This window comes from Brienomyrus brachyistius, chromosome 16, assembly GCF_023856365.1.
Source record: "Brienomyrus brachyistius isolate T26 chromosome 16, BBRACH_0.4, whole genome shotgun sequence".
NCBI lineage: Eukaryota > Metazoa > Chordata > Actinopteri > Osteoglossiformes > Mormyridae > Brienomyrus > Brienomyrus brachyistius.
The window spans coordinates 24,367,522-24,384,122 of record NC_064548.1 but is presented as its reverse complement, the minus strand read 5'-3'; the positions used below and the strand labels follow the sequence as shown (position 1 = coordinate 24,384,122).

Genomic DNA, 16,601 nt, shown 5'->3' with positions numbered 1-16,601 from the left:
GTATCTGCGGCCACGGATATCATGAGCCTATCATGAGACAGTGGTGGAGGGGTGTCACTGATCGCTCCGCACTGGCCGTCAGAGAGCCGGGTGTGGAGGCGGAGAGGAAAACGGATAATCTTACAGTGTTAATGGATGAGTTTATAGCCTCACACTCATCCCACCTCTACAACGGTACAGAGATGGTGCAGAGTGACAGGGAAACGGCCTCGTTCTGACCCGGTCTGTACCACAAATGTGTTCCGACCCCGAGTTCTAGAACGTTCCATATTAAATGGGAGAAGTGGCCTCTCTCCTGCGTATTCTCTGATCGCGGCTTGGGGCTGCTGTTGGCGAGTGACGGTGAGGACTGACTGTAGGGTCAGACCAGTCATCCTGCAGCAACCCCAACTGTTTGAGCTGTGACCCCAGTGTCACCTTTTGATGCGTACGTCAAGTGCCGGTGACCCTGGGGGGGGCGCGTGACAGCCAGGGATACAGCAGAGCGCATGGCAGGAGTGTTTGGTCCACAGAAAAGTCCTTATCTCAACCCCCCCATGATTGTGGAGCGCCATCGCTGCTGGAATGTTAAGGGAGGAGCGGGCTGCATAATTAAGTTTATTCCCAGAGGTTCCTAAGCGCAAGGGAATCGCGATCGGCGTCTTGCGGAGTGGCGGGGCTGGGCGGGGGCCATGCGTCCCTGCCGTCCTTCCCGCGAAGGGCCCCGGGATCAGGTGACAGAAAGAGAGTGTTCCGGTTGCTTGGGGATTATTTGACGATTTGTCATCAGATTGCCCCGCGGGACGCGCTTGAGCTGCAGTTTTACAGCTGGGTGAATGGAAACGGGGGGGCAGTGCACTACGCTCGGCAGCAGGTACAGCGGGGCGGCCAGGTGTACAGCTGAGCCGCGCCTCGCGCTGCCCCCCGCAGCCTTCGGGGAGTACTGCAGCTGGATCTCAGGTTCCGCTGAAGCACAGGGGAACAGGATGGGGGGGGGGACAGCCCTGACTTCAACCCCTTGCCCCCACCCAGATAAGATCGCTTTACCCCTTCTCTGTTTTCCCAGCACGTCGGCTGACCCGGACTCACCTGGTTTCATTTGGCTGCTGGGGGTGGCTGGAGAGGCGGGGCTAATTACCTCACTGGATCTTTGCATGGGGAGTGGCGGCCATGTGACTAGGCGCGCCGTGGGAGTGCTCCCGGGGTCACAGGGAGGTCGCTTGTGGGCTGCCACAAAAAAAGTTTAAGCCCAGTGAGGGGGCCATGTGCTCAGCGGAGGCTGCAGATTTAACCTGAACTGAACCCAAGTCCTCACAATCTGCCATTATTCATGCTGACCTTCTGTCCTAGTCTGTTTAAATAGGTATAGCATTAAAACAAGCTATGTGTGATGCAGTATGTGTAAACTAAAAGTAAGTTCTTGTTTAGACTTACAGCTTGTTCTGCGGACATGGCAGCGTGGTTTGGGGAGACCGCTGGGTTGGATACCAGCCGCGTGAGACGGCTGACATGTCCTTCCCTGTGTGTCGAACGTCAGCTACAGGGCCCGTCTCCATGCCAGTCTGAGCCCAATCAAGAGACAGGGTGAAAGGTCATGGGGTGGGGGGGGGCATCTGAGCACCGTGCCCCCGGAAGCGGCCACGAGGGGGGCCTGTAAGTGGCTCTCTGTGGTTTAGTGTGCAGATGGTCTGGAAAGGGGAGGGGGGGTGAATAGAATTTTCTTCAGGTGCCGTTCGTTTGGTCCAGATGCTCATGCTCCCCTCGACGCTGCAGAGGCTGGGGGGGGGTGGGGAGGCCTCTCCGCTACTCTCACCTGCCAGGGTCCATCACACACGTAGAGACACACACAGAGATCCTGGCTCTCATAAACTGCAGGCCCGACCCTCCTTCCTGATTAAAATGACATCTTCTGTTTTTCAACGTACTCCTCTACCATCTCCTTAATAAAGCTCACACCTCCCATCACTGTCTGCGACGTGGCGCACGTACGCAAACACACACACATACGCGCGTGGCCCACAGCGGGATCGTCGTGGCGGCCCCCCCCCCTGCAGCTTTCCCAGATGGGGAGTGGCCGGCCAGCCCGCGGCGCCTGGCGAAGACGCCGCTCCGGTCCCATCAGCGGTGCCGTGCGGCACGGAGGTGAGGCCAAGGTGAACGCCGCCTCGTGGAATGCCGGCACGCCATCGGCTCCGCGCCTCCATGGCAGATGGGCTCTCTGTCAGGGGGGGAGAGTCGCGTGCCCCCTCCCACCCCCGCCCCCTCCCGTGCTCCGTCAGCTTGTCTCGTGAGCGCTGATCCCCCCCTCCAGAAGGGCTCCCTGCCCCCGTTTCTATTGTTTATGAGGCATTTTGAGAAGCGTGACAGTGGCCTTGTTGGGGAGAGAGAGAGACGTGGCGGGGCAGGTGGAGCTGTAATGCCTAGGGTGGCCTGTGGAGGGCGGCAGAGAGGGGTGCTCTCGGCACTGCGCTCTGACCACTGTCTGCATCCTTCTGGAGGTTTTTTCTTTTATCCTTCAAGTGACTTGTGTCCTGTATTGTCCTGTTTGGACCTCTGTGGTCCTGTCCTCCGCTGTCTTCTGCCATTTCCTCAGCCACACCACGTGGTTGCTGGATCAGTACTCGTCACTCTGCTGCTCATCCAGTTTGCAAGTCGCCCACTTAAATTCCGCCGTCACTTCTGGAGCAAACGTGGGTGCTGTCGCACGTACACACCTTGCACAGGCCTCACTGTTCCAGCGCCACAGCCTGTGTGGGCGACGCATCCTGAGGGGGGGCCGGCATTCTGCCCCCCCGGGGTCCTGTGTGTTTGCGGAATGCTGGAAGAACCCAGGAGATTCCCGTGACTAATTTGCCTCCTTGTGGTGCCCCTCGTGTGAGCTTCTACCCCCCAAACCACACACCCGGGCGCCCTGAAACGTGACCATGATGGTCCCCGTCTGGCCATTAGTGAGTTGTCTTGCTGGCTTTTGTTGTATTTGCTCTGTGAGATAATTGGGATCTTTTTTAACTGCCCCCCTCCCCCCCCAGGTGCTGACCCCTACCCGTTATAGATTACCTTGGCTGGTTAAAATGCTCAGCCGTGGGTAAAGAAGATCCAGCAAATGTTTAACATTGGCTTGGACATGATTAAAAGCTGGCAGCCCACGGCCTCCTTCAGCAGCCGAGCCTGTGGGCCGCAGTCGCTTCCGGGCCGAACTGTCAGGGGGTCTGGGCCTGACGGCCAGGTTTCCAGCATCTGCACCGATGTAGACGACACCCCCCCCCCCCCCCCCCCCCAACTCCATGCTCAAATGGCCACAATGAAGCCAGAACTTGCAACTATTAATTGTAGGCTTAAAGCGATGAAATTCAAGGCGAGATAAAATACTGAAAGGTCAGGCTGCAGGGAGGGGTGGTGGGGGGGTGGACAAACGAGGCAGTGAGAATGAGAGGAAGGTGCCGGTTTAATATGTATGTATTTCAGGTCGCTCCTTGATTTCATTAGCGGCTCTCATTGTTATGCATCCACTGTCCTCCTGCAGCAAACCAAGTCCTCCCAGGGATGCCTGCATTCCGAGGCGCTGTGCCTGGGTTCCCGTCCTCGGGTCTCCACCGCGTGTGAACGTCTGTCCCCGTTCTCTGGGGGAGTTTGGCGACGTTCCTGTGCCCCCTTCCCTGGGCGTGGGAAACGCGGGCAGCGTGCTTCGCTGATATGGGGGGGGGGGGGATTATATTAATAGGTAACTCCGCCGACACTCAGCGCTAAGAATCCGATGCAGACATTTATTATCCTTCCACCAAGTGTGGGGTCACAGTGACCCGAGCCTGGAGCCCATTCCAGGAAGCAGCAGATGGGGGGGGCAGCCTGGATAGGATGCCACTGGTGTTTATTTGGTCTTTGTTACTCTCTGGGTGTGTTGGTAGTTTTACACGCTTCCTCTGTGAATATCGGCATTACATTAGACTGTCACCCCCCACCCCCCCCTCCCCAACTTCTGAAAGACCGACTCTCTGTGGGAAACTGAAGAAAGGGGGAGTTCGAGGAGGAGCTTTCTCCAAATGAGCGAGGGTGAACCCACTATTTGGCAGAAGGCGGTGGTCTGGGGTGCGAGATGGTGCTGTGATATTCTTTTGCTAAATATCGGTCAGAGGTTGGTGGGGTCTCCTTAGTGAAATCTGCCCCCCTTTGTATTCACAGTGAATCAGCTGATCAGACGAAAAGGGGGAATATTGGTTTGGGATGGAATTGCCCTCTAATATAAATACGTATCCATCCATCCATCCATATTCTAGCCGCTTATCCCAGTTAAGGTTGTGAGGGGCCTGGATCCCCTATTCTAAGGCACCATTCAACATAACTGCAGGAGAAATGTGGGTCTCCAGTGGAACTCCATGTGACTTGGAGAGAACATACATACTGCAGACAGACAGCAGGGGTGGGATTCGAACCAGCAATCCTGGAGGCATGAGGCCATACCCCGTGTACTGCAGATTTAATACCGTCTGTATGTCTGTCAGTGAGGTGCCCTCTCTCCCCTGGCTGTGTGTGAGCTTGCTGCCGGTAATCAGGGCTGCTTAAACACGCGCTTGGCAGATACCGTCGCGTGGATGCAAATGGAAAAATGCAGGGACGCGCGGTAGGGGCGGATCCCGAACATGCTACCTGTGGTCCACTGGCTGGCGCTACTGATTCTGCCTGCCTGCCATTACCGCTCTCCAGGGCTTCTCAGCTAGCTCCTCCTCCTACCCCCCACCCCCCCCATCATGTTTTGGCCTCCACCGACTCCCCCCACCGGCCCTGAGAGTCATCCTCTTAGTAGCTCAAAGTCTACAAGCATGCAGGCTCTTCCACACACATAGGAGCTCATGCACAGAGGCTGTGAGCGAAATGCCCACTTGTTCACTCTCTCACTATGCAGTGTTCGCTACACAGAACACGCCCCAGGGGATAAGGGCGGACAGCGGTTCATACATTTCGGAAGTAAAACAAAACTATATAACACAAATCTTTTCAGATGTAACTGCGTCAGGTGTTTCACTCTTTGGTCTTATAATGGTGTAATCCTGATGTCAAGGATGTCAGTTTTTGGTTGTAAGGTGGTATAACCTGGTACCAGTCTGATTTGGTATCAGAGTCTGTTGGTGCATAAATCAAAGGAAAGCCTTGCTTGTGGGACAGGACATATATAGGAGCTCCAGGAGCGGTCAGGGGTGTTTGGGCTACTTCACCCGACTCATTCGTGATTCAGACCTGCGCTTGCTTTGCACCAATGTGCTTTACGGGTTGTTAATAATTATACTTAAATTATTAAGTATAATCCTGCAGCTGGGACAGGCAGGCGTAGAAAATGGATGGATGGATGGATGGATATAAAGTGTTACTAGTTTTAAATAAACTATAAAATCTGTCCTGTATGTAGTTGCCCGGGTTCCCACTTAAGACACAAGTTTCCAGATTCTGTCATTACTGTTTTTAAAGGTCAAAAGCTTATTTTAATCATTTGCTAAAGATCACCCACTGTGTTTACATCAGAGTAGGAAGATGCGCTGTCTCCGTTCCAGACTCCCAAATGCTGTGAAAGGAAATGCTGTGACTGTGTGTGCATGTGTGTGTGTGTGTGCACGCGCGCTACTCAGTGCAGGGCCTTACAGTGAAGGCTTTACGCCGTAGTAACTGGGCATTAGCTAGCCTTGGCATGATATTTTGTTTGTCTTCCTGCTTGCCCTCCGCGTGTGTGTGTGTGTCCTGTCTGTCTGTCTGTTTCTAGCCGGTTTCATCCCACATTTATGTGTGTGTATGTCAGTCTCCATCTGTTTCTGAATCAGTGTCTTTGTGTTTACGCTGAATTTAGACACGTGTGTGTGTGTGTGTGGCTTCGACTGTGACTAACCCTAACCCCATTCCAGTCAAAGCTCCACTTCGTACTGTTTTGGGAAAGGGAGGCTCTGACTGAATATATCCATTGAGATGTATGTTATTTGAAACTGAATAACAGTTTGTATTGGCATGACAGATAATGTTGCAAAATGGTATGTATAAACAAATTTAAAAGGTGAAAATGCACATTTAAGAAGTATTTTGGGGGTGAAGTGAGGAGATGCGCTAACTAGGATGATGTGAGTATTAATTTGGCGACGAGAAGCTCTCCCGAAGATGTCTTGGAGGCAAGGAGAAAATGAGTTATTTTCTCCGCACATTCATCAAAATAAAAATAGTTCGGCGAAGAATCCGGGTGGCTGTGTGAAACGTGAAGGCACCGCGGCTGCGCTCTACGATCCGATCGCCCCCCTAATTAATTTCGGGGGTGTTTCGCGGACTCCCTGCAGCGTGGCACCCCCCGCCGGGCCGGCGCTCCCCTCCCCGGACGGATTGCATATGACGTCTCCGGCACGATCGCCGCTAAGTTGATTGACGGCCTTGTTTCTATTCTGGTGCTTTGCTCGCAGTCACTCAATTCCCCTTCTGTACAAAGGATCAGGGAATCGTTTAGCTTTTCCAGCGCTGGCAAATTGAACGTCTACGTTGCATGTTTCATGTTTGCCCCCCCCCTCAATTTCTCTTTATTTCTGGATATTCTTCTGTAGGGCATAAAGAGGATGAGATGAGCTTGTGCGCTTGGACTCCCTGACTCCCGTGCTGGAGAGAGGGGGATTGTGGGAAATACGAGCCGCCGTGACGTCATGGTGCGCCGATCTGGGGACCCTCGCGCTTCTCGCACCCGAGGCGCTTGGGGTTCATTTATCACCGCCCCGGTTTCATTGCGATGGGTTTGGGGTTTGATTACGGCGTCAGGAGGCTGAAACGAAGCTGGCATATTTACCAATTCTCGTTTTATTTCCATTGGAGAAGGGCACGGACCTTGAGGTGGGGGTGGCAGCTGGTGGGCGCTATATGGGGCGGGAATACGGCTGTGATGGCAGGAGAGCCACCGGGATGGTGTGTAAAAAAGAAATATCACACACTTCTGTTGCATGAATAAGAAGTGAAGAATTCCTCCAAGGTGTGAGCTGGGGCTGACATTCAGGGCGAGGATAGTAAGTGCAGGATTTGCGGGCGCTGCCGGGGGGGCGAGGGCGTCAGGGAACCGGCCGCGGTGTCGGATACCGGGGGGGTCGCCGGTGCCGAATCCCCGCAAAGTGCGCTTTGCATTTACATTCTCGCTCGGCTGTGACTTTGTTCCATCCTTTGCTGTCAGCCCCGCATTCTGTCCTCTGCGGGCTGATGCACCTTAAATGTTTTTTTTTTGGTAGTTCATTTTTCTGGCTCTATTTGAGAGGCGTTTAATGAGTTTTATAACTGTAATCAGCGCAGACGAAGGCTTCTGACTCAACCGCGGGGTACACGGCGAATAATGTGTGACATGACGGCGAGATGGGGGGCTGCGGGGCGGCGGCGAGCGGATGTGTAACGTGACGGCGGAGGGGTTTCGATGTGTCGGGGGGGGGGGGGGGGGGGGGTTAGTGGTGGGCGGTGGTAGGAACCCCCCCCCCCCCCAGCACAAAACCACGCACTCTGTTGTGTTGTTGACAGCACGTGTCAAGTGCAGCTGACTGCTCCATTCTCCTGTGTGTGTGTGGGGGGACTTTTCTGCGAGGTTAATTTCAGTTTAATTATGAAGTGTATAATTCTGGCACTTTAATGGAAAACGGCTGTGTGTGTGTGTGTGTGTGTGTGTGTGTGTGTGCATTAAATATATACTCCTATAATATAATTTTAGCTAAGATGGATCTATGCAGGACATCTGTCTTTGGCAGGTGAGGCCCAGGTGTGTGTGGGGGCCGAATCAGATCGGCAGTGATCCAGTCCCAGTGCGTTAGGCTGTGCTGTCGGGACCGGTCAGGACCGGTCGCTTCTGGGCAATAGTGTTCGTGTTGTTTGTTTCACTATTCTCCATCCATTGTTTTTGTCCAAAGTTATGCAGCTTCAGGTTTGGGTTCAGTTTGCGGGACTGTCAGTGTCAGTCACTCACAGGTCCAAACTGCTTCTCACTGGTTACCTTCTTGGCTCCCTAACTCTGTTATGAGGACTATAGTCTTTCATATATTCCTTCACCGATGTGAGAGAACAGCCCCGATCCAGGTCTTCAGCCACCTCCCTCCTGCGGTCTCCCGCTCAGGCACTGCCGGAGGTTCCGGAGAGGGAGGGGGCTCCCTATGCCTCTCCCTGTTCCCGCGTAAACCCATCTCCCAGCCGGCGGGGATTCGCGACCGCTGCTGGTGTCCGGGCCACGATTGGCTCATTAGCACCCGGAAGTGCAGTGGAGGGCAGCTGGCGGTTACTGCCGTTAACTGCTGTTTTTGCCACACGATCCGCAGTGAGTCAGCTTCTGTGGCGGCTCTACCAAAAATCAGAAGGTCAGCTTGTTCCTTTTTTGTCACGTCCTGTTCTGGTTTCTTTGAGTGCACGTATAGCTTAGGGTGTTAGACCATAGGCCTAAAAAAGCACGTTAAATATCGTATGTGTCTGCGGGTCTGTGTGTGTATACAGTATGTTTGCGTGTGCGGCTGTGTGTGTGTTTTTGTGTCTGTCTGTCTGTCTTTATGTGTCTAGCAGCTGCTGTCCCCTATCCCATGTAATGTTACTGCTATCGTCGTGGTAACGCAGGCTCCGCCTCGCCTCTCGCTGCCCCCCTCCCACGCTTCCCCGCCTGAAAGCCCGTTCTGCTGACGGAACAGCAGCGAGTCTGCCGGAACCCTAAACGGGGAGATTTAAATCCACATTTCCGCTCGGCCTCCGGGGCGGCCCGAGGCTGACCCAGGACCAGGAATTAAGAGGCTCGCTTACAAAAGCAGGAATGTGCCCAGGAGGGCGGTTGGCCGAGGCTGGTCCGGCCCGAACACAGATCGCCCCATTGTGTCACTTTGTGTCACAAACGTCACATTTCCATGTGCTGCTTTAATTAAATTTGACCCCCTGCCTTAAAAACGGAGTCAACGTGTCGTAGCACACGGATCTTTAGAGACGACTCCCTTACGTGTTTCCCTCATTATCACATAACAGTTTGCTGTTAGGGCGTGGATTTAATAGGTAAACACAAACACGTCTAATGATGACTGAGCAGAGTGTTGTGTGGGGGGTGTTATTGTGGACTAAGGACACTGCTGTTAGACAAACCCCGGCTCTGCTGTGATTCAGTGTTTATTTCTCTCCTCTGACTTAATGGGATGATAAGTGATTATGATCTTTTAAACCAGACGACGCTATGCATCTTTAGCTGGCTTCCACTCGCTTGGTCTTGTATCGGTTAAGTCTCGGTGTCGTTTGCGGGGAATCGCTACGACGGTGTGCGAACACACGCCAGCGTGAGAGGATCTTCCGAGGCCTCTCATTCCGGGATGAGCAGCGTCCTTCGCTCGCTTTGCATTCTCCATCTGTCAGCGTCTCAAAGTCAGAGCGGTCGATTCTTCCAGGCCTTCAGGTCTGGGCAGGGAGGGGGGGCTCTGCCGTAGGAGGGCTGCCCGTCCTCGTTGCGAACGCCACATCGCTATCATTTAATTAAATCCCCCTTCCTTTTGAGTATCTGACTTTGGGCAGGGGGAGGGGTCGCTGGCTGTGTTTGACGACATTGACGTTGTTTATTTTTCCTGCTCTCCGTTGTTTTTCAGGGAGGTCCAGGGGGTCTGCAGCGAGTGACGACTGCCAGGAGTGCTCTGTGTAACGGTCTTAGGGGGCACAAGCGAGCCGTATGACATCACATCCTGCAGCAGTGTGAAGAGGCAGCGCATTACGGTATGTTGTGCTGGTTTCAGCCTTGCTGTCTGGGTCTCTGTGAAACCATTTAAGGATCACTTAGTGGTTTTTAACTGTCAAAATGGCTGTTTATGCTCTCTAGCGTAACAGGAATCTGCTTTCAAGTCATCCAGCGTCAGGGTGTTATTTCCGTAAAGCTCTTTCCGTCGTATAAAGTTTATAATTTTTGGTTGTGAATCCCTGAAAAGTAATTACTGTAATTAATTAATATTATTTCTCAGACACTCTCTGCAGGAGCCCCTTGTCTCTGTGCAAATATTCAACTAGTGCGTTTCCTGAAATATGACACAAATGGCAAGATTTTCCTCAGGCTACACCAGCTGTGATCAAGCTCCGTGAATGTGTGTGTATGAGGGTGCCTGCATGTGTGTGTGCGTGTGTGTCTGTACGTGTGCGTGTGAACATGCATGTGTTTGTGTATGTGTGTGTGAATTAGTGTGTGTGTGTGTGAGTGTGTGTGTGTGTGTGTGTGTCTGTACGTGTGCGTGTGGACATGCATGTGTGTGTGTGTGCGTGTGGACATGCATGTGTGTGTGTATGTGTGTGTGAGTTAGTGTGCATGTGTGTGTGTGTCTTTGTGCCTGAACAGTGTGTGTAGCCCTGCTCGCTTAGTGACTGGCAGCTCTGAGGCATTACGCTACACGTCTGTCTGTCCTCCCCACCCCCCACTGAAGCTGCGGAAGGTTTCCTTTCATCTTTATCTGGCCTGGGCTTTGTGGCTTTCGTGCAGCCGGACAGGTCGCTCCTGCGGTGTGTCTGACCATACGGCTCTCTCCGGAGGAGGCTCGGCTCAATGCTTATGCAAACAGGATGGCTTAAATATCAGGGAGGCCGTGGAGCGGCAGCGAGTGGGCGGGCTGATGCCCCCCCCCCCCCATGCCGCACACGACCCCTAGACACGCTAGACTCCACTTAGCCAAGCTCTATAATTACTCACCTTTTCACTTCAGGTTTAACTGTTTACTCAATGTATCGCGTGACTTTCAATTTGTCCATAGACCTAAAACGGAATTTAATTATTCAGTTCTAATGATAAAGTATGTTCCAGCTTGTTTGTGTTTTTTTTGTAAAACATAAATAAACTGGCATTGGACTTAATTTAAATCAATCTGTCATTTACAGCCACCGTAATTGGCCAAGGGCTAAGTGCTATTATTAAGGATTGACTGAAAATAATGAGCATTGACTGCAGACTATTATTCATTCATGAAGCAGATTTTTTTTTTCTTCCAGAAACTCACTTCTGACACAGTGGGTGTAAAGTGAGCGATAAATTGTAAAGAGGTTAAAATGAAAATGGCACAGGGCGTTGGGTCTGATATTCAGTGTGGCTGCCTGTCCTTTCTTCCCTGGGGATTGTCTGGTGAAGTGCATTTGATTTTTGTAGGATTGGGATAAGAATCTGAAGAGTGAAGAGTGTCCCATTACGTGTCTAGGGCACAAGTGTGCAAACAAAACTGGAAGAGTGATTGTGGAAGATTGGGACACTTAAAACTCGGGCTCTTCATGACACTGGGTTAGGCTCTAGCTGGGAATCACATCAGATGCACTTTTACTCTTTTAAAGGTCAGCTCTGGGTTCCAAGAAGGCCACTCAGGGAATTTTAAATTTCATTTTAAGGTTGTTTTCAGTTTTTGTGAAATGAGAGGCGGTCGCTGCGATCGTGCACATAGACGGAACCTTGCCGAAACAGGCCCGTTGTTACGCTGGTTTTTCTGTGAGCTTCCCGTGATCATCTTAGTATATGGCATGATCGCTGATATATTAAGGTCTCACCCCCCATTTCATTATAAGTGAGATTTTTAGTTTCTTTTTTATTAGAGGTTTTTTTGGTTTTTTGATGGGTTGCACCCCTCTGTAAACATCGTGGGTAAAGCAAAGTGATTCCGAAGGCTCGGGGTAACGACGGCAATGGTCTTTGTTGCTGTGGGAACATCATCCCACCCATGATGTCATCTCCTGGATGAGGAGTGGCCTGTCGGGTCCAGTCTGTGATTGCTGTCCTGAGATGTGTGGTCATGTGGGCCAGCAGGGATGAGGAGAGACCGGTATGAGTGCCGTGCTGTGGAGCATCCTCTGGTACCAAGCTGAGCGTGGTTCTTAAGGCTAAAACATCCCCAATTTTCACCGTCGCTGTCTGAGCCACCCCACCTAATGCCTGTGACTGATAATCAGATCCTTCCGCTCTGTTGTGCATTGTACTGTGCTTTAGGAGTCGGCATGTTCTTCCCATGTGGATCTTCTCTTTGTAATCCAGTTTCCTCTCACGGTCCAAAGACATGAAGGCTAATTGGCATTTGATAGACGTGTGTGTGTGTGTGTGTGTGTGTGTGTGTGTGTGCGCTCCTGCCTGTTCCCTGCACGGGACTATCATCCCGTCTAGGGTGTACCCGAGCCATGTGTCCTGGTCTGCTTGGGATTGGCTCCAGGCCCTACCCTGACCAGAGGTTGGAGGATGGATGGATGGATGGAATTGTTACATCTCTCAAAGTTAGAAGAAAAGAGCTCCTTCTAGCATGCAGAAACTCTCAAGTGAGAATATACCCTGTGGACGTGAGAATTAAGGATTTTGTGAGGGACACTCATGATGCCATATATCGCAGACCTTCACAGACGATGCATGTGTGTTGAGAAATGCACGACAACATCACCAAAACCTGTTTGTTTGTTTCCTGTGGTTTGAGTCTCCACTTTCCTGTCGTAAACTGGGCACAGTGATGGCAAAGCAGCTCTGGGGGGGGGGGGGGGGGGGGGGGCAGACAAACAGGCAAGCAAATGAATCGCAAGTAAACACACGGAAAACACGGGGGTGTGATTCTCTAACGAGCTCTGGGCCGCCTCGTTGTCTTGCTGTGTTAGCGCGGATGCCCCGAATCAAGCCTGCATCTTCGGAATTGATCCAGACAAATACTGACGCGTTCTGAGGCTCGCCAGACTCGGCGTGATTGTTTACGTTGCACCCGTTGGTGGAGCAGATGTCCTGAGCTTTTTACGCGTTTAAGTGGCTCTCTGTTTCCTGAGGAATTCTGCTTGAGCATCCGTTGCGAAGATACAGAGATACAGACGGTCCTCTTCTCGACTTATTTGGGCTCCTGGTGATCCTGAATCGTGTGAAACCCCACAACTTTAGGTCTCGGTAAGGACAGAGGTATGGAATTAGAAGACAAGAGGTCTCTCGCTGTGGAGTCACAGGGAGCTGGAGCTTTGGTCCGAAGGATCTCGACTTGAAAGGGGAACTTGGCTCGTTGGCTAGGCGTCCCTGAGAGCCAATAACGAACAGGGCTTGACGGGTCCTCATCACCGTCACATAGACGCATATTAGGTGGCTGGGCCGCTGTGGAAAGGTTTGTGAAGACGCTCTATGCAGAAGATCAACTCTTTGATCAGGCGTGCTTGTTAGTCTCCTCACAGAACTGGAGAGGAGATCTGAAAGGTGCCGGGGGGTGCTTGTGTGACCTGAGGTATCTCGAGCCGCCCACCCCTCCTCTCTTAATCCTGTTTGGACGGACGGCTGCTCCTTTTATCTCGACTTTGTACTTAAAATGAAAACAGAAGTGAGTTTCTGCGGCAGCCTCCTATGGGAGACTCAGGACCTCCTTGTCTGCCCTCCTCCATCTTTCTGATTGAAAATTGATTTCGCCAGGATGAAGAGTTTACAGCTACACCCCCTACCCCCACCCCCCCAACCTGGTCAGCAGGTGCCTTAGTGGTTGATTAGCTGGTCTCATCTTAGTCTTGAGTTTAATCTTTATGTCAGGTCTAAAGGTTTCCTGGTGCAAGCCCCACCGGAAAAGGACACCTGGAAAGTGTCGAGGGCTCACGGCACCTTCTAGAATGCGGTTTATGTGTTTTGCCACGTTGCCGATTTTTATGTATCGAGGGCTTGGAAATTCATTAGTCGTCAAATGCTTGGTGCAGTAGTGCTTGTCTGTTGTCAGTCGCATTAATGATTTGATTGTTTAATTGTATCGGGTGACAAATAATTAATTACACGCGGCTCCGGCGCAAAATATTTGGCTAATTGCAGGTGATTGTGACCCAGAGGGGAGACCCGTTATCCGCTGTCAGTCATTCGTGGTATTTTTTTGTGGGCTAGGTAAAAAAAAAATTTTTCATAAAAAATTCAAATATTCTTGGTTTTAATGAGCAGCCTTTGACATTTTAATTAAGGGAGTGCAGTAGTATGGTGTGTGAAGCTGTTTTTCAAAGATATGTGTGATACACTACAAAGAAATATGGTCCGGGCTTGTGTTTAATTCTTTGGATGTTATTTGTCTTTTATTAGACCTTATTGCAGGGTTCTGTCGCCGATCGGCAGCGGATCTCTGCTCTCGTGAAGGTGAGGCTGCTGTTTATGCTCTTTAGTCAGACATGACATTTGTCACCGTGATCCATAGATGTAAGCACCTTCACACCATCGACATTGAGGCTCCGCGGCTCTCTGCGTGAGATGCCATTTCCTGTCTATGTCTGTAAACATGGCTGTGGGGGGGGTAGGCTATGAGGGAGGAAGGTGACCTTTAGCCTTTCTGACATTATCCAGCCAACCCATCCCACTGCAATGAGGAACAAGTGGGAGTACCTCTGCTCCGCCGTTAAGTTAATTACTCCGTCCTCCGAGTTTAATTGTTTTCATTTAATTGAGAAGGGAAAAGTGCATCAGGATGGTGTCAAAACGCAGCGGTGGCTTCAGATGGGCGGCTAAAGTGAAGGAAATATGAGACATGTGGTAACCCAGGATGTGAAGGAGAGGGAGTGTTTGCTTAAAGGTTGCTTTGAAAATTGGGAAGGCGGAAGGAAGAGAAGCCTTTGTTGTTTGTGACAGGAGTCTGGGCTTTTTTTTCTCTTACCCTGCTGGGATGGTGTTGTTTCACCGACGCGAGCGGAAGGGTGCTGGTCACCAGGCAACCGCAGAGGTGGTGGGGGGGGCGGCAGGTGGCGTGGAGGTCGAGCGCTCAAGTGGCGGGAGCCAGGGCTGCAAGGTGGTATGTCCCCCGCCCCAGAGGGCAGTATCGGTAAATCGGGGTGATTCACTCCGGTGAAAATGCGGATGGGAGCGTGCTCTGTCTGTGGCGGGTGGTGGAGGCTGGCTGGATGGCGCCGGCGTGCCGTTTGTCCATGTGCTTCTTCACGCTGCATCCTGGTTAAAAATAGCCGCCGCCGCCCTGCCGGGCATCACCAGCTGTCGTGGCGTGAAGCAGTGGGGCCGGTGAGAGGCTCTTGCGGCCGCGGTAATCAACACCGGGCCAAGGCTCCTCGCCGTCGCCCCCCCCACCCCCGCCTCCTGTCAGCTGCGGCGCTCGTGCGCCCGCACCCCGGGCCTCGCCGGCCGTGCCCGTCCGTCGCTAACGCCGGCCATCTGCTCCTGGTACCGGCGATGGTCTCCTCAAGGAGGCAGAGGAGGAAACTCGGCAGCGCCGTAAATCTGTAAATCATCCCTGGCGTGTTAATGTAGTGGACAGGTCGCAGGTTCAATGGCGGCACCCAAAAATGGTAGATTTCCCCCCCCCCCCACCTCCCGTGGATGTTAGAATCAGACGTTTGGCTGTTTATCACGAATCTCCCGTGACTCCATCCATTTTGCAGTTTTGGCGGCGGTTAGCCGTCAGACGGCAGTGCTCCGCGGTCTGAGCGCCCCGTGTCAGTCCGCGCGGCTTGGGCTGTGAGGAGCGTGACTCACAGCTTCACGGGGGTGTCTGCGAAGCGTGAATAATGGGGGAGGGGTAAGAAGGACAGCCTGCGGCAGGAGGTGTGCCGGAGATGGGCGGCTTGTCCCTCACTGCTGCCCCTGTCACCCCCGAAGGCTGTCATTCCATCCTTGCCGGGCAGGACCCCGGGGGGGTCGGGAAGCTGTTTTTGTCAAGCCGGACCTGAGACTGGACCTTGTTGGGGGCTGGAGAGGGGGGGTATGTCAGCGACTGTGAGATGCAATTAAAAATAATAGCGGTGAGACGATGGCAGTCAATCCTTTAGCGGATTAAATTTGGGTGACTAACGTTGTGTTTTACTGTGGCTGAATCTGCTCAGGCTGTCATTGGAAAAGAGCTGTTTTTCTCTCCTGGGGGGTGGGGGGTGGAGTTTAACAATGTGGTGATGAACCTGTTTTTGGCTGCCTGGGAGCTGCTGGCGTGAGTGGGCGGGCGGCTACCGCATCCTCCTGCTAGGAATAAAGGATAACAGTGACCCCCCTCACCCCACCGCTCATGTAGCAGTGCCAAAGACCTCAGCCTTTTTTAATGAAGGAGCAGTCATAGCCGATGCCATCCCCGGTCGGGCCAGGGGGGGGCGTGAGCATAACTGTCTCTGCTTCTCCGTGTCGATGTGAACATCTCTGTGCCCCCATCGTGTCTGACAGGAATGGAGTCTGCAGAGCGGCTGGCCCCTCCCTCGTCTGCCTCGCCATCCAGGCGTGCGGCCCCCACTGCCCCCGCAACCTCGGTGGCCCCCTCCTCCAAGAGCCTGGCCCCTGAACCCCCAGCCCTGGGGTCAGCACTCACCAGCTGTGGTAAGGGTGGGCTTTCACACACACACACACACACACACACATGTTTGTATTCAGATCTTTAGGGAGACTGTCCATTCATTTTTATAGGAAAAACCCTAATCCCAACAATGAGGACGTTAACCCCTACTCAGCTCTAACCTTAACCATAAGTAACAAAATACAAAGCCTTTTGGCGTTTTTAGTTTTTTCACTGCAGTCATGCATTTTTATAACATTGAAGTTTATATTGCACAGACTTGAAAAATGTCCCCATAAGCTAAAAAGTAACAGGTTGTATCACATTGTGATATTTGGGATACTTGGTTGACCTTTTTAGGAAAAGGGGGTGTTATTTAGCTTCAAGCAAAGGCCCCTCTGTTTGTTTGCTGTATGGGGGGGTTGCGGG

The 16,601-nt window shown here is 52.4% G+C and overlaps 1 protein-coding gene across 1 annotated transcript in view; it reads left to right on the top strand.

Moving 5' to 3' along the window:
- The first annotated feature begins 14,031 nt into the window (after positions 1–14,031).
- Positions 14,032–16,601, top strand: part of LOC125709658 (bromodomain adjacent to zinc finger domain protein 2B-like) — a 29,553-nt gene continuing 26,983 nt past the window's right edge. The window contains 2 exon segments of the mRNA XM_048978316.1: positions 14,032–14,050; positions 16,067–16,216. Coding sequence (XP_048834273.1) covers positions 16,069–16,216 — 148 coding nt within the window. The 5' untranslated portion in view covers positions 14,032–14,050; positions 16,067–16,068.